The sequence below is a fragment of the Equus caballus genome, chromosome 28, assembly GCF_041296265.1.
Source record: "Equus caballus isolate H_3958 breed thoroughbred chromosome 28, TB-T2T, whole genome shotgun sequence".
Taxonomy (NCBI): Eukaryota; Metazoa; Chordata; class Mammalia; order Perissodactyla; family Equidae; genus Equus; species Equus caballus.
Genome location: NC_091711.1, coordinates 20,147,232 through 20,171,526, shown reverse-complemented (window position 1 = coordinate 20,171,526; position 24,295 = coordinate 20,147,232). Strand labels below are relative to the sequence as shown.

Below are 24,295 nucleotides of genomic sequence, written 5' to 3'. Positions count from 1 at the left end.
TCATATCTGAAAAGTTTTTGTATACGTGTTAGTCAATTAAGGTCGTTCCTACTAACTACAGATTTTATTAATCTTTTCAAAGAAGCGACTTTTGGCTTCTTCAATTCTCTGTTTATATTTCATTGATTTCTAATCTTATCTTTATTATTTCCTTCCTTCTACTTTGAATTTAATTTGCTCAACACGTCCTAGCTTCTTAAGGTGGAAAAATTAGGTCATTGATTTCAAACCATTCTTCTTTCCTAATATAAGCACTTAAAGGCATAAATTTCCTTATAAGCAGGTTTAGCTGCATCCCACACATTTTGGTATGTTGTGTTTCCATTATCATTTCCTTAAAAGCATTTTTTAATTTTCCTTATGATTTCTTCCTTGATACATAGGTAATGTGAAAGTGGGTTGTCTAAAAACATTTGGTTTTTCTAGATGTCTTATTGTTATTGGTTTCTAAATTAATTCTATTATCAGAGAACATTCTCTGTAATCTTTTGAAATTTATAGAAACTTATTTTATGTGTATTATTCAAATATCAGGTGTAGTATTCTCAAATTTGATCAAAGTGATTGGTACTGTTCAGATCTTCTATATCCTTATTATATTTTTTGTCTAATGTTTTAATCAATTACTTAGAGAGGGGCAACTAAAAATTGTTCCTTTTGATTGTAGATTTGGCCCTTTCCCCTTTTGGTTCTGAGTTTTTTGCTTCATATATTTTGAAGCTCTATTATTAGGTGCTTGTCCATTTATTATTGTTATATCTTCCCTGATTAATTGACCTTTATATCTTACTGAAATATCCCTCATTACCTCTGGTAATGCTCTTTGTCTTGAAGTATATTTTGTCTGACATTAGTATAGTCGGTCTTTCTTAGACGTACTGTTTTCGTGGTTTATCTTTTACCTTCCTTTTATTCTCAACCTATTTATTTTTAAAGTACATCTCTGGCAGACATGATATAATTGAGCCTTGCTATTATATCTAGTCTTTTTTTAACTTTTACTTAGAGTGTCATATCTATTTATATTTAATACAATTATTGGTTTGGTTGAATGTGGGTCTATCATTTTGTTATTTGTTTCTTATTTCCCCCATTTGTTTATTGATCCTCTCTTCTTTTTTTCTAGCCCTGTTTTTGATTAATTTTTTTGTGTTCTATTTTAATTATTCTCTTGGCTTTTCAACACCATCTCTTGGCATTATTTTATGAATGCTTTGGGAATTACAATATATGTCCTAACTTGTAACATTTTACTTAGGGTTAATATTGTAGCACTTCATAAAAAAGTATAAGAACCTTGAAACAGGGTAGATCCACTTACCCACAACCATTTTTTGTGCTTTGTGGACATGTATATCTATATAGGTTATGAACCCCACAATACAGTCTCAAAATTATTTTAAACTATCATATGTCTTTTAAAGTAAGAAGAAAAATATATTGTCTTTTATATTTATCCACGTATTTATTATTTCTTGTACTTTTAATTCCCCCTTGTAAATCCCAGGTTTCCATCTGGTGTTAATTCCTTTCAGGCTGCAGAATGTTCTTTAGTATTTGTTGCAGTTCAGATCGCAGACAACGCATTTTTTTCTTTTAATTGAAATATGTCTTTATTTTGTCTTCAGTATTGAGGTAGTTTTTACTAGATCTGGAATTCTGGGTTAACAGAATTTTTTTCTTTTAGTCCTTTAAAGATACCACTCCATTTTCTTCCTGCTTCTGTTGTTTCTGACAAAAAGGCAACTGGCATTTATATTATGTTTTTCCTCGTATGTACTGGGTCATGTTTCCTTCTGCCTTTTAAAATTTTCTTCTGTTTAGCAGTTTAACTAAGATGATCTGGGAGTGGTTTTCTTTGCATTTATCTTTGTTGTTGTTTGTCAAGCTTCTTAGATATGTAAGTTTGTTTTCCCCAAAATTTGAGGAAAATTTCTCCATAGCGCTTTTAAATACTTTTTTCTTCATTCTCTGTCCTCTTCTGAGAGGAATCACACATATTTTATATATAATCACAAATATATCAATGAGACATATATTAGGCAGTTTGATATTGTCTCACAGATTAAGGAGGTTTTGTGCAGTTTTTTTCCCCCAACTTCTCTCTCTTCTTCAAAATGAATGGTTTCTACTTATCTGTTTCAAGTTCCCTGATTCTTTCTTCTGCCTTCTCTAATCATCTGAATTTTTCTTCCAGTACATTTTTTTTGCTTATTTTTTTAAGACTTTATTTTTTTAGAGTTGTTTAAGGTTCACAGAAAAATTGAAGGAAAGGCACAGAGATTTCTCACATATCCTCTGCCCCAATGCCTCATGTGCATAGCCTCTCCCATTATCAACATTCCCCACCAAGAATGCTACCTTTGTTAAAATTGATGGACCTTCATGGACATATCACAATTGCCCAAGGTCCATAGTTTACATAGGATTCACTCTTGCTGGGGTATATTCTATGGGTTTGGATCCAGTACATTTTTTCATTTCTAAGTTTGTACTTTGTGTTCTAGAATTTGTTTGATTCTTTTTATATTTTATATTTTTTTGCTGAGATTTTTCATCTGCGTATTCATTATGACAATATTTTTTTTTGTGGCCCTTGGATATAGTCATAATAGCTGCTCTAAAGTTCTTGTCTCCTAATTTCAACATGTAGCTCATCTCAGGGTTGGCTTTTTTTTTTTTTTTTTTGATGAAGATTAGCCCTGAACTAACTACTGCCAGTCCTCCTCTTTTTTTTTGCTGAGGAAGCCTGGCCCTCAGCTCACATCCGTGCCCATCTTCCTCTACTTTATATGTGGGACAACTACCACAACATGGCATGCCAAGCGGTGCCATGTCCGCACCCGGGATTCGAACTGGTGAATCCCAGGCCGCTGAGAAGCAGAATGTGCGAACTTAACCACTGTGCCACCAGGCCGGCCCCTCTCTTTATTTTTTTTTTAAAGATTGGCACCTGAGCTAACAGCTGTTGCCAATCTTTCTTTTTTTTTCTTCTGCTTTTTCTCCCCAAATCCCCCCAGTATATAGTTATATATTTTAGTTGTGGGTCCTTCTAGTTGTGGCATGTGGGATGCTGCCTCAGCATGACTTGACCAGCGGTGCCATGTCTGCACCCAGGATCCAAACCAGCGAAACCCTGGGCCCCAGAAGCAGAGTGTGTGAACTTAACCACTCGGCTATGGGGCCGGCACTCAGGGCTGGTTTCTGTTAACTGACTTTTTTCTCCTTGATCATGAGTCACATTTCCGTTTAGATGCTAGTAATTTTTTAACATATGCTGGATATTATGGATACTGAATTGTTGAGTATCTGGATTTTGTAGCATTCCTTTAGAGACTTGAATTTTGTTGTGCTAGCAGTTCAGTTACTGACAGATCGGCTTTATCCTCTTTCCCAGGCTTGTTTTTAAGCTTTCTTAGAGGGAGGAGGGAGAGTAGCCTTATTTCTATAGCATGGAATTTCTGAGGTATCTCTTGAGTGCCAAGAAAATCTCTCCAGTCTTGCTTGTCAGAATGCCTTTGTCTCTGTATGACTGCTACTGTCTCTGTTGAAGTGGTAGCTTCCAGAGCATTATTTATTCCCAGGTTTTCTGAAGTCTCTTCCTGTACATGTACAGCTTAGTATTCGACCAATGACTTAAGGAAACTCCTCTGGAGATTTCTGGTGATCTTCTCTGCGTAACTTCTTTCCTGCAAATAACTTGGCCTCACAAACTTCAGTCACATCAATGACCCTGAACTTCAGTCTCTGGTTCCTTCTCTCAGTGAAACTACTAAGCCCTACTTGGGTTCTGTCTTCATACCTCAGTCTGAAGCTGCCTCTTAGCCAGGAAACAGGCAATCTTGGACCTCTCTCAGGGATTATGCTCTTGTGCTGCTGTTGGCTAATGTCTGAAAAAAGTTGCCTCATGTAATTTGTCTAGTATAATAATAATTTAGGTTGGGAAGGCTAATCTCCCATCATGGTTGGAAGCAAAAGTTTTTTCTACTTACTGTAAAAGACAAACTGAATGTAAAACTCCTATTCAGCCCTGTGCCTCTGAGTCTGAAGGTACTTTTTAAATTGCAAAATGAATGGGCAGCCCTCTTTTATGTTTTGCTTTCTTTTTTCTTCCTTTCTGTAAAATATGTGGGTCTTTGCGTAATCAGCAGCTTTCAGATGATATCACTCATGAATATGGTGCCTAGATACCCATGCACAAGACTAGCTCTTATGAAGCTTGCATTCTCACAAGAGAAACAGACATAAAGTACTCATGGTATTTTATAACATATGTATATTATAATGTGTATAATAATAGAAGTATGTAAATCTTTTTAATTGTAGCATAAAAGAGGTAAGACTTTTTTGGGAGTAGGATCTGGGAAATTTGAAGAAAGCATGTTATTTTCAGGGATAATACCCCAAAAGTGGCCATACTAGCCAGAGAACCAGGGCATGTTAAGGGGTAGTCCAGAAATGTGAGTGTCCTCTCTGTAGCTTTTAAGGGAAAATCACGCTGCAATATAAAAGCATACAAGTTATCCAAAGGGAGTTGTGTTTTCAAAGTAATCGTAATAATATCCTTCATACTAAGCTAAAAGGATGTTTAAAAAATGTTTAAGGTTGAGATCCTTGCAGTATTAAATGATATGGAAGTAAATCCTTACTTTGACATTACCTTACACATCTTCAAGAAATATAGTTTGAGTCGTACTGCCTGGGCTTATATCCCAGCTCTAGCTCTTGGCTAGCTGCATGACCTTGAGCTGGACTCTGGAACTCTGGACTCCCCACTCAAATGGAGGATGATAATGTCTCTTTCATAGGGTTTCTATGAGTTAGCACACATGTACTTGGAGCCATGTTTGATGCATAGTACATGTTCACCATTAATTATTAGCACACATAGATGCACCAAGGCTGTCCGGAAGTAATTGGGGCAAGCCTACTGTGAGCTTTGAATCTGAATCAAGGAGGAGTACCGAATTAGATGTTATCTAAGCACCAAGAGATCCACATTCACAGCCATAGTGCCAATAATCAGACTCACTCTAAAAAGGAGTTCAGCAAAATTGTAGCACAGTTTTTTGTCTTCTATGTTTGTACAGATGTCGGGTATTATAAGTCAAACCAAACTAGTCAGTTCCCACGAATTTTGGACAGTGGACAGTTTTTGTAATAATGAGATACAATTAATATGGAAAGCTACGCATGAATTGGAGATTACTTAAATCCTGTCCAGATGAGCTCCCTACTGCACAGGGTTTCTTGGGCAATCTTTACATAAAAGCAAAGCTTTGTTACTGGCTTGGGCTTTGGTCCCAAATGCCCTTTATATGGGCCTAGAGGCATACAATTCAAATCTCATTGATCCTTGGTGGATAGCAGCAGTAGCCAATATCAGAAGTCATGCCCTGGAGATGCAGGCCAGCCTTTTCTTTTCTTTTTTTTTTTTTTTTTTTTGACTTCAAGTGGCTTTATTACAAATTAAATTATAATTTTCTCATTGTGTGACATTTAACTTATTTTAATTTTTTTTCACCATTACAGATAATACAGCAATAGTCATCTTTACGTGTAAGGCTATTTCTAGGTTTTGGATTCTTTTCTTTTTTTTTCTTTTCTTTTTATTGGAGGTAACATTGGTTTATAACATTATATAAATTTCAGGTGTACATCATTATATTTCAGTTTCTGTGTAGACTATATCAAGTTCACCACCCAAAGACTGATTACTGTCTATCAGCATACGCATGTGCCCAGTCACCTCTCTCACCATCCTCCCTCCCCTTCTCCCCTCTGATAACATCAATCTAATCTCTGTATCTGTATGTTTGTTTGTTGTTGTTGTTTTTATCTTCTACTTATGAGTGAGATCATATGGTATTTGACTTTCTCTCTCTGACTTATTTCAAGTAGAAGAATACCCTCAAGATCCATCCATGTTGTCACAAATGGCAAGATTTCATCTTTTTTATAGCTGAGTAGTATTCCATTGTAATATATACCACATCTTCTTTATCCATTTGTCCCTTGATGGGCACTTAGGTTGTTTCCTACAATGAGATACCACCTCATGCCCATCAGAATGGCTATAATTAACAAGACAAGAAATAACAGCCTCTTCTGATAACATCATTTTTCCCTCCCTGCAAGAGGGATGGCAGTATTACCAGAGACAACCAAAGGCCTGGCTATTAAGCCATTTGCATTAATGAGAAATAACAACAAAAGCAAGGTAACATTGATCTCTCTAGGAAGTGAAGCTCACTTCCTGTGGTCCCCTTCATCCTCTCAGTCTTTACCTTGCCTCTCCCTCCCTATCTCCTACAGGCAGCTAACTGCTACTGAGGCTATTCAGACTCTAGGACTTCGTTTGGGGCCATAGTCCTAAGGGTGGACCTTTCAAAGTAGTTAAAAAGTCCCAGTACTCTGGAGTGCGAGGTGAGCCTTCCTTACCGGGGCTGTTTGGAGCACCTCCCTTAGGGACCATCCTCCTACCTGAGAAGGATTTTGAGTAAAGAATCTCAGAATACCTCACTCTCTAGAAAGCGCCTTCTGCTCTTTGCTAGTGGGCGTGGTCTTTCCTCTGGTCTGAATGGTGCTATTCCAGGGACAGAACAGGAAGAACAGGGTGTTTGGCTGCCTGGATTCCAGGGCATCTGGCTGCCCAAACATAGGTAGTAATGCAGTTCTCCACAGCAGCATCCCAGCTCATTAGTGTTCCACTGGGGTCTGGGGACCAAATACCAATAGCGTCCTTTGTTCTCTCTGTAGACATTGATTAGGGCCCCTCAGGGAGGTTACCTGGTCAAATCTATCAAAATTATATACCAACACTCCCAGGAGACAGTGTGGACTATAGCAGGTTGGCCATCAAAGAGAATTCAAACATGTTACAGGAATACAAACAAACAGCCAAATTATTTCCAGATAGTGACATTAAAATTCCTAAAATGGTAGGAATTGCCTATAACTCTGAACCTATTTTCTCAGGAAAACACTTTTATAAATAGTAGTTAAGTCCAAGACTAGCACATGTAATCTTATATGACCCTTAAAACAGCTATATTATTGTAATAATAGTACCACTTCAATTATACCAAATCCCATCTTATAACTCTTGCAGGGAGAGAAAAACAATGTTATCAGAAAAGGCTGGCTTGCACCTCCAGGGCATGACTCCTAATACTTGGCTACTGCTTGATTTGCTTTATAGTATAAATCATTTTCTCCCCAGGAATATGTCAAGTCTGTGTTCCACGTGTATCAACATTAAGCAAGTCAAATCTTCTGTCTGTGGGCTTTCTTTCCTTCTTCATGATATTTCCTTCCTTCAAGATGTTTATCTTTTGGAGACCACGTGGACTTGTATTGCTGTCCCAAAACAGTACTCAGCAGAAAAATCCGCATTTCAGATATTTTAAACAGAGATAGATCAAGAGTGCGTTATGGAAACAGTTGGGAACAACCACAGCATAAGAGCAAAACCTCTAGCATGGATATGCTTTCTTCACCACTGTCCTCTTTAAATTACAGGGAAGGCCTCAAATTTCACTGGAGACTCCAACCTACAATGGGCAGCCATGGCATTGCCAGCATTCTTTTCTCTTGTAATTGGGTTTGCTTTTGGAGCCTTATACTGGAAGGTGAGTGTTGCTGGGTTTTTTTCCTGATAAAAAACTTTCTGGACTTTATATATTTACTTATTCATACCATATTTACATAAGTGATAACAAACTGCCCTTTTTTCGAGAACAGATCCTAACAAGAAAATAAGATAGGTTAAGTCCTACCTTAACTTATAGTTCCAATAGAATGTATATCTTAGAAAGATTTTTCCCCATTCTTCATTATGCTTTGGAGACAACTCCTCTAGCTGAGAATGCACACTTAAGAGACGGGAACTGGTTTTAATAGCCTAAACTAAATGTAAAAAGGAAGAAAATATGCTGAAAATCTTACACTGTACTTCAAACCAAATACAAAGGCCATTTGTGTTATCTGCTATTTTGAATATCTACTCTTTTGTTCTCTTCCTATTGAAGCCTGTCTAAATTTTTAAATGTGCTAACTCATTGTGACTCAGCTTTCTGAAATGTCTTCTCAATTTGATTACTATTTAAATCTTTCAGTTTGTTTATTACTCTTTTACCTCCAACATCCTAAAAATGTTGGATTGATAATACTGCACATTTTTCATAATTTCTTACTGCAAAATATTTTACATGCTGCATGCTGAAGAAAACTGTTATTGGAGTTATTGATATAAGAGTGGAGACCATTTACCTCTTAACTATTATACTGTTCATTGATATTCTTACATAAAATGTCATTCTTTTCCCAGAAGAAACAACCAAATCTTACAAGGGCAGTTGAAAATATACAGATTAACGAAGAGGATAATGAGATAAGGTATTTTGTTTTACTAAATGTGTTCATAAGTAAGCTTGACGTTGCCATTTCACATACCAGCACATGCTCGTAACGTCTTTAAGAAGTTATTCACTCCCAGAATGGCAGCTCCCAACCAGTGTCTTCCAAGTCTTTATCTACATATCTGATCTCTCCCGCTCTCTTCAGTTCTCCATCTCCATTTACCAGTAGAATACCTTCACATAACTGTCTTCATAACCCTTCTTAAGGCATCATAACTGGTTATCTCTGCGTTCTTTATTTCTGTGAGCAGCAGAATCTTGCTTAAATTCCTGGATCACGGAGCTCTGGAGGTGCGTTTGCTGCTTCTCCTTCTTTTACACACAGTTACAAGACATACTTATTCTTCTCCCTGAGTCTCTTCCCAAGCTTAGCTCTGTATTTGGCGATAGTCATTATCTTCATCCATATCTTCGTCATGTCTTGGCTGAGTTGCTGCCACAGAATCTTTTCCTCGGCTCTTCTAAACTCCATCTTTGTCTCCTTCTTCCTTAAATCCTGGATCGTAATAACACTTCCTGGTAAAGATACTTTCAGTGGTTTGCTCTTGCATACTTAAGATATTTGACTTCATGCTGGCTTTCAGAACCCTTAACTTTTCTCAACCTATTCAGTATTTTCTCCAAAGCCAAATACAAAATTTGTTTTAAGATAACTTTCCATTTACTGTAGCTGACTCTGATCACTTTTTACCTAACTCCAAATTGCCCCAGGACCAATACTTTGATTTTACATTCAGCTGTACTTTTCATTTGACGTGTTGCTTTCTCTCATATCATGCCTGTGTATACATATTTACATATTAAGTGCGTATAAACTTTTTTAGTATGTATATATGCATATGCGTAGAGAATTTTTTAAACTACTTTGGGAGACTATGTTGATTAAGTAATACTTATGAAGGTAAGCTTTTTTTCAATTTTGCAACCTTTTGCTACTATAGTTACAGAAAAAAAATTGCTTTTTACAATGCCCAGATCATGGTGTACTTCAGAATCTCTGTCCAAAATCAAATAAGCATTTTTCTTGTTGTTTTTCAGTATGTTGCAAGAAAAAGAGAGAGAGTTTCAAGAAGTGTAATTGTGGCTTGTGTCAACACTGTTACTTTCATACATTGGTAAGTTTTTAGAATTCAAGCTGAAAGATTTAACAGGAACTATACAGCATCTTTGATGTCAAAATGTATTGTCTTCTCTCAAGCTGATGTCAGTATATTCAGTGAAGCTGTTACATAATTGAATTGTACATATCTAATTCATGGTGTGTCCTCGAGTTTTGAAAGGTAGGCAGTATTAGTCCTGATTAATGGATTTATCTTGTATGGAAGATATACAAAAAATTAACAGTTGAGTATTTATTATTTTTGAGACCAGAGAACAAATTAGACAAAAGGGGTATAGGGCAAATTAGGACTAAAATAAAATATTATTGCTAGAGGAAGAGTAAATAAAACCAATTTCAATTAAGTGTGACTACTATAACATAATAGAAAAAGTATCTCATTTGTTAGATGCTAAAATGAGGAAAAGCCAAAAATGTTTCCCTGCTTTTTTAGAAAAAGGAGAAAAGCTCAAAATATCTTATAGTCAGGAAAGGGAAATTGTCAGGTAAAGTGCCACCTGCCACGTGACTGGTAATAATTGTGCCTCATCACAGTCCAGAGCCCAGGATGCACTGTGTATAAACCGCTGACAGAGAGCTATTGTGATTATGTGGATTCATGGAGGGCTTGTGGAGAAAGGAGGGTAAGAAAGCGTGGCCAGAAGGCTCTGATATTCCTCCCTCCTCTTTGTTGACTCTCTCAGCTCCAGATACTTTTGGGAATCACCCTTAATGGAACTAACTTGATCCAAGATCAATTCATGCTCTTCTCACCTTCACTTCTGCTACCTGGCTGTTAATTTTGTTATGCCCATGGAATCCCAAGCACATTTCTAACAGTGATGTGTGAGTGTTCTCTCACCTTCCTAAATCCTCAGTTCTTCCCTATACTTCCTCATTGTCAGAGGATCATTTACTCTCCTTGATTATTGCAAAGATGGTCTGTGGTGAGCTTTGCCCTTTCCCTACTGACCACTGTCCTTCCAGCTTTCTCTTCTGTCCCAGATTCAGAGATTTATCTCTAGATTGAAACTTCCCTAGGAAAAGTGGGTCATAGAGAGCCTCTTGCCTCCCCTGGGAGCTCACTTTTATAGTTATGGAACATCATTTTTCAACAACCCAAAATAACATGATACAATAATAATTGTGTCACATTTTTCTCTAACACGTGAACCCTGCTGTGACACAGACTTCTTCAGTTTTGCCTTTCATTGTGTCCTTGATCCCCGTATCCAAAACACGAATAGCACCTTCCCTTTTTTTCTACTCCCCATCCTAGCTTCTCTCTGGGCTCAGGTTTCCTGTCAGATAATGTAAGTGAGTAGATTGTTTGCTCAACTTTTTTCTGGAGCCATATTCTCCAAGCTGAAGTCACTGTTTTTCCCAGAACCTATTTCTTTGCCCTTCAACCCCAACACAAGCCTCTCTGTATCTTCCCTATCTGCCGTTTCTATTCCTTTAAGTCAGACATCCACAAACCAACGTTAAATGGTTGAGTTTTAAAGGCTCAAGTAATGTCTCTGTTGTTTGGCTTTGGATTGCATTGCTAGGATCCTGTTTCAGCACATAAGTCTTTAGTCGTGTGGTTTTTAATTGTGACATTTGTCCCGTGACATTTGGAGAATGGATTATGATGGGAAAACCCAGCGTACTTGTTTAGGAGAAAAAAGATGGCATTTTAAAGCTACCATAGTCAAGCAACTTATACATATGTCTACGAGTCAGGGAACATTCAAAGACAGAAACTGAGTCTGTCTGGTTCTTACTGTATCACCTCACCTGTTGCCTGTGCTTATGTAAGCTCTCAGTCAAAGTTTGTTGAATGAGTAACTGAGTGAATGAGTAAACCCCAATTGAAAGTTTGACCAAGTGGTAAGGAAGATAGTTCTTCTGAAGTAGGGCTTTGTTGTTTTTTTGCGAGATGAATATGTTCTAGTGATCTTCTGTACAACATTATCCCTATAGTTAACAATGCTGTATTGTATACTTAAAAATGTGTTGAGGGTAGATCTCGTGTTAAATATTCTTACTGCAATAAAATTAAATGTGTTTTGATGATATTAGTCAATAGGACAGCAAGGGGGAATACAGTCATGGGAAATTACTAACTTCATTTATTTTTCTTAAAATATGAAATATTACTCATGTATAAATGAATGAAATTAGACAGGCTAAAGAAACCCCAAATTGTTTAGAAATAAACTCATATATCATTGAGTAGGTGGTGTGAAATGGATGACAGATGAATGAAGAAGTGGCATTCTCCTTCATAGAATACCTTACTCATCATCTCTTCAAAGCTCTCTAACAGTTCAGCTTGGGTACCAGCACATCCAAAAAAACTGGCTTTCCAAATGAAAGTAATCTCTTTTTATGGCTCTCTAATTATATTTCATATGACACATAATACTAATATATTAGTAGGACATCATATTTACCTAGATAGACATTTCGCGTCTTCTTCTAAACCATAAGCTCTTAGAGGGCAGAATTGGTTTCTGAATTTCATTTTGGAATCCCACCAAACTATAGAGCTTATACTTTGCACATGTAAGTGATGAAGAAATAGCTGTTGAATAAATGAATGGAGAGATGAATGAATATCTCAGAATTGCAATAATGTGAGAATAAAATTTATGGAAACAAAGATAGACTTATGTAGGTAGAAGTAAATAAGAATTCAAACATTGACAGAAAGATAGGAAAAGGGAAGAAAAAAGAACCAGCTCATTATCATGAATCTTCAAACCCCAGAGTCAAAATGTGTATGTATCATTTCTAGTCATTTACTGAGTACCCGTTGTATAGAGTAAAGCCTTATACTTGGCCCTGTACCAACAGAGGTTTAAAACATGCCAAGGACATTTGAGTATAATTTGAGAAGAGGGATGTGGTGGAGGGAAAGATTTGGGAGAGCAGACTATGATTTGGTAGGAGGGGAAATCTGCCAAGAAACAAGAATAGCAGTAGTGAAAAATACCTAGATAGAAAAGAAATGTGGAGTTGTAACTATATATTTAAAAATTTAGATGTAATTTGGATTATAGTCATTTCCTTGGTTAACAAGAGAGGGAAAAATGCAGGGAATGACTCAGGTTTATGGCAAGAATTTCTCCCTGAAATGGAAATTTCACCAACTAAAACAAATTAAATCAGGACAAATATTGGAACACTAGACCAGGAAGCATATGGAATAGTTAGTTCTCCAAGCTGTAATTGGAAAATGAAGTAAAGGAGGGTTTGATATTTTAAATATGTGGAAGGAATATAGATAATGAACTAGAAACAAAAGATGTTGCCTCTAAGAGAAAATATGCTAAGGCTGTGATTCTTTGACATCAAGCATGAAAATAGAAGAAAAGTTAAAAATCCCCTTAGTTAACTAACTGATGCCAAGTATCCATATGTGGCATTCCATAAGGAGTTTTCATTTGTTGGCTTTTGTGTAGCACAGTTTAAGAAAAGAAATAAAATAAGAGTATATCATAGGAAAATTGTATGCTTCCTTCTTTCCACAAATATGACTCCAACAAACTCTGGTAGGTGCATTGTTGGATACAGAGCTTAAAGTAACCTAGTTGTGTCCTCAAATTGCTTAAAGCCTACAAGAGGAAATAAGATATAAGCATGATAACCTATTTTATATAGGAAACTGGAAGTTTGTAAGGTTTACAAAGCAACAAAAGGCACTTACCAAGAAAATGCAGTGAGACCAAAGGCAAGGCCACTGCATGTTGTTGTGCAGGATGTGTCCTCAACATAGCTCTAGACATTGGAATGGGTGGCATCCCTTAGAATTGTAGCATGCACACATATACAATTGCGTTATTTGAAGGGAGAAAGAAATCACTACCAACAGGAGAAAGGCTTCATTGTGTAGATGATGAAGGTGGCATTTGTACTGAGCTAGATCTTGGATGATTGGTGAAATTTTACTAGCAATAGAGAAGGAGTAATCCAGATACTATAAATGGTGTAAATTAAGTCAGGGAGGCCCCGGTACAGACTGTGTTTAAGAGTCAGTTTCTACAGCTGGACTCCAGTAGAAGTCAAACATTAAGGGTTAAAATGCTGAGAAGAAAGAGTGGGAATCAATTTGAAAAAGGGTCTGACTTCCAAGTACAGGGCTTACACTCTACTGAGTAATATAAGGAATTGTTGGAGGGTTTAGGAAAGAAATCAGATGTTGATGTGGGCAGATGGATGGGAGTAGTGAACTGGAATCAGGGAGTCCACTTAGGAGGCCAGTCTTCCAAATAGATGTGAGAGAATGACCTGAACTAGGGTCAGGGCCATAGAAATAGGAAAGCATGGACCATTTTGGAGACACTTCAGTAAAAGAATCAACAAAGCCCAGTTACTGATGATATGTGAGGCTTGACATCACAGGCAGTACTCAAGGATGATTCGGAGCCTATGGGACTGACTAGATGACGATGCCATTAAAAGAAAATGGGACAAGGAGCTGTTAGTAAATATTGACCAGTGGCCGGTCTTCCAAGACTGGAACTTCAGAGAACAGTCAGGGTTGGAAATAATAGGTTTAGGATTTGGGAGTCATCTACAAAGAATTGTAATTGAGACCTTGGGAGAAGGACTGCCTAGTCACAGACAAGGCCCAGTTTGGTTGACAGTAAGTAGCAGGAGTTTGTAGGCACTCAGTTAGCAGTGTTTATTGACTTACCCCAGCATGGTAAGGGCAGAAAATAATTATAATTAGGCTGTATAATTAGGCTGGTGGAGAGATTCATAAAGGAAACACAACCTGGAAGTTTCTGATAGATCTCAACTAAGACAGAAGAAAAGAGTTCTATAATTGGAATACAGATGAGCTCAAGTCAAGTTTGGTCGTTCAGTGCATAGAACTTGGGAATGGTTGGTTACCAAATGGCGAGATCTATGACTCTTTACCAGACATTTTCTAAGAATTTCTGGAGCTTTGAAAGTTTTGTTTTTGAGCTCTCTTTCTGTAGACACATTATAATGCAGAGAATTAGAAGAGATTAGACTTGAATTCAAACCTTGGCTCTGCAACTTAACCAGCTCTGGGTTCCTGGATGAGTCAATGTTTGCTTTTTCATTTATAAGGAGGGGATAATAATACTCACTCTGCTTATTTCCTGGGGTTGTTGCAAGAATCCGAGGTATCATTACAAAAATTGTAGTTTTGTTCTATGGGGAAAGAGTTGTGAGCTTTCAAGTTTATTTTCTTTGCTAAATGACCCAGCAACAAAATCAGAAATAAATTTCCAATCGTTCTTCTCTGCATTTGATCAAGTTTAGAATTTCAAATTATTCATAGCTTTTAAAAAAAATCCTTTTGCTTTTTCATGATTCTCTTTTGCTTTAATAACCAAGCTTTATTTTTGAAATATCTGTCATGTATTTTGGATTTCTGAAGTTTTCCCTTAATGTTTCTTAATTTTTCCTTCAAGATTTAATTCTACTTTCTCAAATACAGGTTCTCTAGTTTCTAGAGTTCTCTGTTGGGTAAATTATTAGGTAATATAGTTTTTTAATAGATTACATACAGAAAGACTGGAAAAAATACTGTCCTTATTTTGTATAATGATCCCAATTATTTTAAAACCAATCGATCTGTGATTCTGGGATTGATAAATCAAGACAAAGATAGGGAAAGAATAGTGAGTCAGGAAGAAAAGAAATGCAAGATACACATTGAGGGGTTGTGATTGAAGATAGCATGAAGATACTATCTATAAGAAAGAATAGTCAAGGAAGTACAAATACTTCACTTGGAAGTCAAGAAGTCTGAAAGCTGAGTCCAAAGCTCAGTGCTTTAACACACACTGAACAACTAAAACAAAGTCTGGCTTTCATGCTTCAACAAGCACCAAAGCTGTCCTGAGGCCAAATGAACCTCCCCAGAGGCTTAGTCAGGATGTGGTGCCAGGATTTCTGTCTTTTTTTGGCTGAGAGTATTGAATGAGATCTTGCTGCTGCTGTTTCCTCATTTGAGAGAAGTAGTTGCTAGAACCTGGGTAGGTGGTCAAGATGCTGGCGCTGCTCAGTGTCCAGGAGGCTATTATTTGTTGGTGGCCTGTGACCAGCTTCTCCACCTGCCCCATATCTCTTTCATGCGACTCCATCTATCTCCACATCTTCTCTCTCTAGACACTGCCTTTGTCCTTCACACCTTCTCCCCTCACCACCTGTCTACTGTCTTTTCAGAGCCTTCTTAGAGAAATCTAAGGCTATATAGATTGATAACCCTCTTATCACAAATGGCAATAATCTATGGTATGCCTGGGGGTATGAAAGCCACAGCATTCACTCCTCCATTCTTCTGTTTAAGCAATACTTATTGAGTATGGATTTTGTACCAGGCAGTGTTCTAGGGGTTGGAGTAGAGCAGTAAAAAAGATAGACAACGCTCTGTGTCCTCACCGAACTTACATTCTAATGGGAGGAGACAATCAATAAACTGAGCAAGATCACTTCGGATAATGTTAACTGCTACTAGGGAGATCATAGAGAATGACTGATCAGAGTATCTAGGAAAACATTTATCAAGTTCTTGTAGGCTGTGTAAGTGAAGCATGCCTTGTAAATCTATTACTCATTCTGTAGTCGTGTGAATTCAGCCATTGAGAATGAGAAGAAGGCAGAAAGCAGATACGCCATAATCTCTTTTTATTTTTTCTTTTCTAGGCGGGTAACAGTTCATGTTTGCTTCATAAATGAAGCAGCTTTAAACAAATTCATATTCTGTCTGGAGTGACAGACTGCATCTTTATCTGTTCTTGCTACCCACAACTCTGTATGGATGATTCAGAAATTGGAACAAAGTATTTTACTGTGAAACTGGCACTGAATTAATCATCTGTAAAGAAGAAGTTGCATGGAGCAGGACTCTATTTTAAGACCTGGGGGACTTGTGGTCTCATTTAGAACTTATAACTGATGTTGGAAAAGAAAGCATGTGTTCCAGACTGCATGCACCATCTTGCATGCCTCCAGAAATGTCTAATTACTGAAAAGCCACATAGCTTTATTTTCAGTTACAACCGTAGTTATCTTGGTCTCTGCAAGTAGATTTCAGCCTGGATAGTCGGGGTAATAATTTTTCTCAAAGGGATCTGGAAAAAATTTTAAAAACAAAAACTTATAGCATCAGCCACTGTACAGTGTCAACAAACTGATTGGAGCAGGCAACGTGTCAGCCTTGTAGCCGCGGATTAATGATATGGGTCTGATCTTGGTCTCTTCCTGACATAAGCCACACCCACCTATATCCCACTAGACAAATGGGCATGGTTGGCTGGATCTATCCATGCAGGGGAGCCAGTACTGAATTAGAACAGTGACACCTTTGCAGAGGAGAGACTCCAAAAGAGTCATCGCACAAAGCAGCTATGAACATTGAACAGTGGGACAGTCACCGAGGAGGACATCTGGCACCCATGGTGAGGATGACCTTTTCCCTTGACCACAATAAAGTGTATAAACTGTGCTTGCAAAATATATTACGAAATGTTTATATTCTAAAGCTATTACAGAGTTATGTAAAGGGACTTAGGAGAAATTGCTGAATGTATGAAGGTCCCATTTTCAATTTCTGCCATGGGAGAGAGTAAAAATAAATTATGATATTTAGTACCTAAGGGTAGAAAACCACACCCACATGCTAATATGGGTGTTGAAAACTAGGTTACTTGGCTTTTACAAGAATGCAAAGAATCAGGAAACTAGTTATTTATAGTATAATCACTATTATCTGTTTAAAGGATCCATTTATTTAAAATCAGGCGCTCTATATTCATTAAGGTTTATGAATTAAAAATGAGAGCTTTATGTAGTTATGCATGTCAGTTTGCTATTTAAAATTTGTGATGGCATTTGTCATATTAAGAGTGAATTTGGCAAGAATTTCCAAGATGGACTTGCGCTTTTAAACTAGAATTTATAAGACATCATGTGAATTCCCCTTGCCAATTTATTTTTGCAGTCAAAGGAACATCTGACTAAAGTCAAAGAATGATTTCTTATGGTTTATTCTGATGAAAGTTCTTTTAGCATATCACGAACATACACATAAAGGAGTCCAAAGCTTTCCATTCTAACTTAGTCCTTGTAATAACATTATTGCCATGTTCTACCATCATCAGGTGACCATTTTCAATGTAGTGATATGAAAGAACATAACAAACTAACTGCTAGCTTTCCTTTGATTTCAAGAGTCCAAGAATTTCTAGTATCTTTGGATTTTAGCTTACGTTCAGAGCTAATCCAGATATAATTTCAGTAAGTGGCCTTTGCTCTTTTTTGTACCAAAGAGCCCAGATGATTTCTACGATTCCTTCCTTCTCTAAAGTGCTGTGGTTCTTCAAACACTAGTCATTTCACTAAGATCCAAGCCAGTTGCTTTGGGAAGCTGCATTAACTTATTCAGGCCCTCAGATATCCCATGGTACAATTGATTAATTGAAAATCAGAAATCAGTTTAATTGCTGAAAGGACCTGTCTCAGTGTGTGATATTGACGTTTTGAGGAAAATAGACATAGATTAATATGAGTTTTGTGTGTAGGTCATGTGTAGATGAGAAGATTGGTACTTCTCAATCTAATAGTTTGGTTTCTTTTACCAGTGGTTTCAATTTTCTTAGGCATGTGAATATGCTATTTAATGAGCTTGAGAGTACAGTAAATGTACTTTTGTTCTCAAGGCTAGGAGCTGGGTTTTAACACTCAAGGACGTGGTCCTAATCAATACAGTTAAATAGACATATTCAGCAAGTTATGAAATTTGGCATAGTAGGTGAGGGGAGATGTTTTCTGCCTAATTAAACATTGGTTCATTGAGAGTTACATGGATTACCAATTTTTAAAACACTAAAGTTCCATAAAATGCGTGAACAATAGAAAAATGCTGGACATTATTTTGGATGCTAGCTGCTTGGGCATTAACTGTGTCATATCTGCTTTGAGATAAAAAGAAATATATCTATATCTAGGCTTTATGTTATCTGATATGTATTCTGAATATCCGTCTTCATAAATCATGGAAAACTCACAACTGACATTGTAAACCGTGAAATCACTTTTTAAATTGGTGCCATGTATCTGATCATTCTCTTTTGTAATGTTTCAAAATTGCCTTTTAAAATGATGTCAGAAGTCTGCAGATTCTAAATTATACTGAAAGTTTTGCACCTCTTTGGTAGAACCCAAGTCTATAAAGAAACTGGCTCTGTGATAAATGGTGCCTGCTCAGTGATATGGAAGTGCTCCTGGATTCTGTATTACAATCTAATGTGCTTACCACAGTGCCACTTTTTAATGAGTCAGATTGTTTTTTAATACAGTAATAGAATAAGTAACCTATCCTCTTAAAAAAGGGTTAAGTATGTGAAAAATGAAAACATATGAAAAAGTATGTGTCCATAATGAAATGTTGTTTGCTTTTAATCAGAAACACATTTCATTGAGCATTAAAGTACTTTGGAGAAACGTTGTGGCATTTTTTGGTGCTCTAATTCAATTGAAGTTAAATTAACAAAAACATCTATTCAGAATTCATGGGTATTTCTTAATGTTTTTCTGCAGCTAGGTTTTGTTTCAACATGTAATTCCAATATAGAGCTTTTAGCCATTCCATATCTATGCTTCTTTAACTAAAAAGTGTATTTTTTTAAAAAGACAGTTTGGCTTAGTGGGGTAGATGTTGGGAAAAATCGTCAGGAGGCTCTATTCTGCCGTTAACTCATATTGGTAAATCACCTCTCCTCTTTGGATCTCAATTCTTTTATTTATATACTGAACTTGGAGGTCACATCTTAGGTGTGAAACCTATTGATATGTGACAGACAAAAAAGATAAAACAGAGCTGAAACTATTCCATATAAAATATCCAACTCTGATCTCTGTGAATAAGCAATTTGAACATAAAAAGTCATTACCGTTAGTTCTTGTTTGTAATGTAAATAGGGTCCATTAGTAAAAGTGAAATTCAGTCTCATGTAGGGTGAATTGGATAACCATGTATACAAGAGATGGCTTTTTTCTTTGCTTAAATAAATGTTTTTGGATCACCTCTGAAGAGTGAAAACCAGTAGTACATTTTCGTGATTTTAGTCAGGAAGAGATTCTATAAGATGCGTGTAACATTTGGAAATGCCCCACATCAAGGATTTAAATGCTCTCATTTTATTAAAAGCTAAGAGCAGAAAATGTAAGATGCTCATAACATTTTTGAATGCCAAAAGATCATTTAGAATCCATTTGGAAAGGGGTAATCCATAAATTACATTTTAAAATTGAAAAGGGGGATAAGAATTTTAAAGTAAGCCAGCTTGTCTTTGAAACAATATTATTTTGAAATGGCATTAAAAGATAAACATTCAGGTGGAAATTCTGACTAGTTCATTTTTGGTATTTGATCATACAATTTATGGTGTTGCTGCTTTCCATTAACAAGTCTGGAAATGCCTTTGTTTGAAAAGATAAAATAATGGTACTTTGATTTCCTAAAAAGGTGTTGTCTTAGAAATAATCCATATTAAAATGAATATTTATGATCCTAAAATGTTTGCTAAGCATTGTAAATTTATAACTGCCATCTCCAACTACATCCTTATGATGTTGTTTTTAAAAATAAAATTAAGATAATAATAGTTTGAACTAAAAACCATAGTATTTTCAGTTACTTGATTTCTGAGCTATAAGACTCACTAAATAAAATTTTCCAATCAAAATATCCTATTCTGTAGTCTAAGGATTAATGTGTGATTATAGTGTCCCACTTGCCACGTTTTTTAAGTCAATGGACTTGAAAAGTATTCAGATATTTAGATGGATGCACAGGTATATTGCTAGTCAGTCATAGATTGGAGTTTGCGTATTGTAATGTAAATGTATGTCAATGCTATTCTAAATAGTTTTATTATGACTGAAGTTTAATTAAATAAAAAAGGTTGTAAAATGTGATGTGTTATGTGTATATACTGTATGTGTACTTTTTAAAATAGGTATATGTCCTGACCCTTTTTTATACAGGTTTGAATTTGAAATTACATTATATATACATATACTTTATTGTTCTAAATAAAGAATTTTATGCACTCTCATAAAGTTGCCCTGTCATTTGATATCTTAAGGTTTTCACACGTTTACAACATGGTTGAGCACGTATTAAGCTAAAATCAAATTTTTCTATGGAAACTTTGTCATTAATCTATATTTTGTTGTAATATGTACACAAGGGGATAAGAAATCATTTTAATTCAATAAATATTTATTAGCCACTAAAATAGGTAAGGTAATCAGGGAAGATAAAGTTGAATTAACACATTGTTTGGTCTCAAGAGGTTTCTAACTTAGTTGGGGAGAAGATATGAAAACGACTGTAATATGCATAAAGCCACATGGAAGTAACAAGTGCAAAACTGAGGTTCAGTTAATGCTCTTAGGGCATGTAGGGAGGAGAAATGGATACAGACTAGGGAGGATCATGGTGAAGTTGGTGTTTAGACTAAGACTTAGAAGGATGAGACCAATTTTGATAGAGAAGGAGAATTATACTCAGTCTGAGCAGCGTTTGCCAAAGGAAGAAGTCATAAAATGTCTGAGCTTACCCCATCAAATCAAAGCAGTGTGTCCTGAGCATATAATGCGTAAAAAGATATACAGAGAGATGAGACCAGAGCCCTGAATGCCACAGCAAAGAGGGTGGACGTTATTCTTAGGGGTAACGGAAGGCCATTGTGTGTTTCTGAGAAGAGGAATGACAAGATCAAATACCATTATGGCTTATGTGGTTTAGGCAATAAATAATCATTCCACTTAACCCCTGGTTGGTGTTTGACTCTTGAGACCCCATCTCCCAGCTTCATGCCACCACTTATTCACCCACCATTTCTTTTCAATTTTTTTGCTGATTCTCCCTTCTCTTCTCACCCTTTGTGTTACAGACTTCTACCAATAGAAGCCTAGACAACTATAACTGATCACACTCCTCCACTATTTGGCCGTTTTTTAATCAATTCATCAAATTAAAGTGAATAATATGGAGAAACGATATTTTCCTCTGGTTAAAACATTTTTATTATGTTCAGGATAAAACGCAAACTCCTCAACATGACTTACAAGGCCCTGCTCCATCTATCTCATAGTTTTGTGGGGTTTTTTGGATTGCTAATTGTTTTCCCCTTTTAAGCCATAAAAACATGAGGACTGGGACATGAATACTTATACCACTGCCTTCCTTAAATTCAATGTAAATAATAATTTATGGAATTGAAACAAAAGTTGATGTGAATAGCTATAATCAACTATAATGTCCTATAAGTTAAAAGTTATTTTCTAAAACTTATTATAGACAATTTGAAATATATGCAAAAGAAGACAGGGGAGTGGAAGGAACCCCGATGGAACCATCACCCAGCTTTAACCTTACTCAACTCCTGAAAGGCCTTACTTTTTCTAAGCGCCCTGTTTATAACACTCTCCCTTTCATATTATTTTTAGGCAAATGCCTAAAAAGATTTGATCTGTAAATATTTATGTGTATTTCTAAATTATCACTTTTTAAAACATAACCATAATACCCTTGTCATACCTAATAAAAATGAACAACTCCTTAATATCAAAGAGCCAGTAAGTATTCACATTTTAATTGTCTCACATCATTGTACATTGCAATATTGCACTTAAGCAGGGTATAAAACAAAGGTAAAAATCTCCCTTCAACATTAAGGTTAGTTCCCCTAGAGGTCAACACTGCTAACTATTTATTAACTTCTGGAATTTCTGGGGGGACATGAGCAAAGTATATATATGCATATGTATATGCAATACTATGCTCTTACCTTACCTATTCCATTTATTAGAAGAATGTGGAACACTTTGCATCAGCCCAGATAAACTTTTATCCACTCTACCATGGTAACCAGGAAATTATAGATGGACATGGAGGTTGTAATGTAATGTGCGCCCTTTGGAATTCCAGGCTATATTTAGTAAAATCCGATGTATTTTCAGAACTTTTCATCATCTTACTCAAAATTGAAATGAGGCTCTCTTCTGAGGACATATCTGCCTCTTGGGCCCTTTCAGTTGGCGGCTGTGTTTCCTCCACAGCTGTCCCTGGGGCTGGGCCATTCTTCTCTCCTCCCTAAACCCTCCCAGATTTGAATCTCATGTTATCAGATGATTACATACCCACTGCCACTCATTGTTGCTTTCAAGTACTAACTCCTAGGTTCCTCCTCCTCATTGCTGTCACTCAATTCGTTTGTACTCCTGTCTTAATTCTTGGCATTTTGACATGCACATACCTTATCCTTTCAACATCCTGTCCTTTCAGGTCCTTGAACTTTTCTCCCAATGAACCAGCTGTCAACACCACCCTAGTCATCCGTCTGATGGTCATCCCATAGCCTTTGTCATTCCCATTAACTGCAGCCCATCCATATCTCAATCCCATGCACTCTCTCTCTGACTACCACTTTGTATCTTTCCAGTTTACTCTCTCATGGACTTCAATCCCAACAATCCTTTGACCCACTGGACCTGTCAATCTATTGACTCCATGATTTTCCACTAACAACCTTTGATGTCCTCTATTTTCTCCTTACACAAGGTAAAATTCATGGTACAACATTAAAATCACTCTCTCACATACACCTTCCCTCTTGATCCTTCTCACTTCCCAATAAATGACACCCCTGCTCAAATCCAATTTTCCACCTACTCGTTGTCTACACTTGTATGGCTAAACACAGCTAGACTACAATACACCATCGTGCCTACCAGTCCCCTATAAATTCCTTCCTGTGAGCTGCAAGTGGGCCTCAGTACTGCTCAGCAATTATACCAAATTTCCCTAGTCCAATCATTTTTCTATTTTCATGGCTGACAATTTCATACATTATTTTCTCTTTCAAACCACCCACTTCATTCCCCAGTCTCACTCTTAGCTGATCATTTTGGTTGCTATTTCACCTTGAAAACTGAAAAAATAAAAGAGAACTGCTAAAGACTCCTAGCACCTGAGGCTGATTTTCTGTGAGGCTAATGAAGCTCAAACTTCTGGACCCTTCACTTATAGACGTTCTTTATAAGTCCTAGGAAGAGGGCTAGCAATGTGTTCACATGGTCGTGTACTTGTTAAATTTGTGGCTACTTCCATTTACCTTTAAAGTGTTAGCAGTCATTCTGCAAATGGCTTCCAGCAACAATCCTACTGACCACTGTGCCAATCCACTAGGGCATCTGACCCAAAAGTGTGCGGCCAGAGGCTGTATCTTGATGTGAAGGTGTCCTGTGGACCTGGCACCAGAAGTATGTGACTAATGGAGGAGAAACAAGGTTTAAAATTAATGGAGTCTGATGCCAGTTTGTGGAAAATTCTCACAATCATCACAGTCACCTGGTGTGAAAATTGTAAGTAGAAGACTAAAGTTTCATTAACATGTAGCGTCATATATCCACCATTGTAGTATCACACAAAATTGTTTCATTGTCTTAAAAAATCCCTTGTCTATTCAACATTCCTCCTCTCCTCCTGAACCTCTGGAAACCACTGATTTTTTATTGTCTTTATAGTTTGTACTTTTTCCAGAATGTCATATAATTGAAATCCTATAAGATGCAGCAGTCTTTTCAGATTGACCTCTTTCACTTAGCAATATGCTTTTAAGATTTATCTATGTCCTTCGTGGCTTGATAGCTCATTTCTTTCTGTCACTGAGTAATAGTCCATTGAATGGTTATATCACAGTTTCTTTATCCATTCACCTTTTAAGGACATCTTAGT

At 36.6% G+C, this 24,295-nt stretch overlaps 1 protein-coding gene across 2 annotated transcripts in view; it reads left to right on the top strand.

Moving 5' to 3' along the window:
- Positions 1 to 20,466, top strand: part of KITLG (KIT ligand) — an 85,644-nt gene extending 65,178 nt beyond the window's left edge. The window contains exons 6-9 of one of the 2 annotated variants that reach the window (XM_005606468.4): positions 7,522 to 7,631; positions 8,330 to 8,397; positions 9,459 to 9,535; positions 16,192 to 20,466. In XM_005606468.4, coding sequence (XP_005606525.1) covers positions 7,522 to 7,631; positions 8,330 to 8,397; positions 9,459 to 9,498 — 218 coding nt within the window. In that variant the 3' untranslated portion in view covers positions 9,499 to 9,535; positions 16,192 to 20,466. The remainder of the gene's footprint in view (positions 1 to 7,521; positions 7,632 to 8,329; positions 8,398 to 9,458; positions 9,536 to 16,191) is intronic. The other variant, NM_001163962.2, reaches the window with a different exon arrangement.
- Positions 20,467 to 24,295: the final 3,829 nt, after the last annotated feature.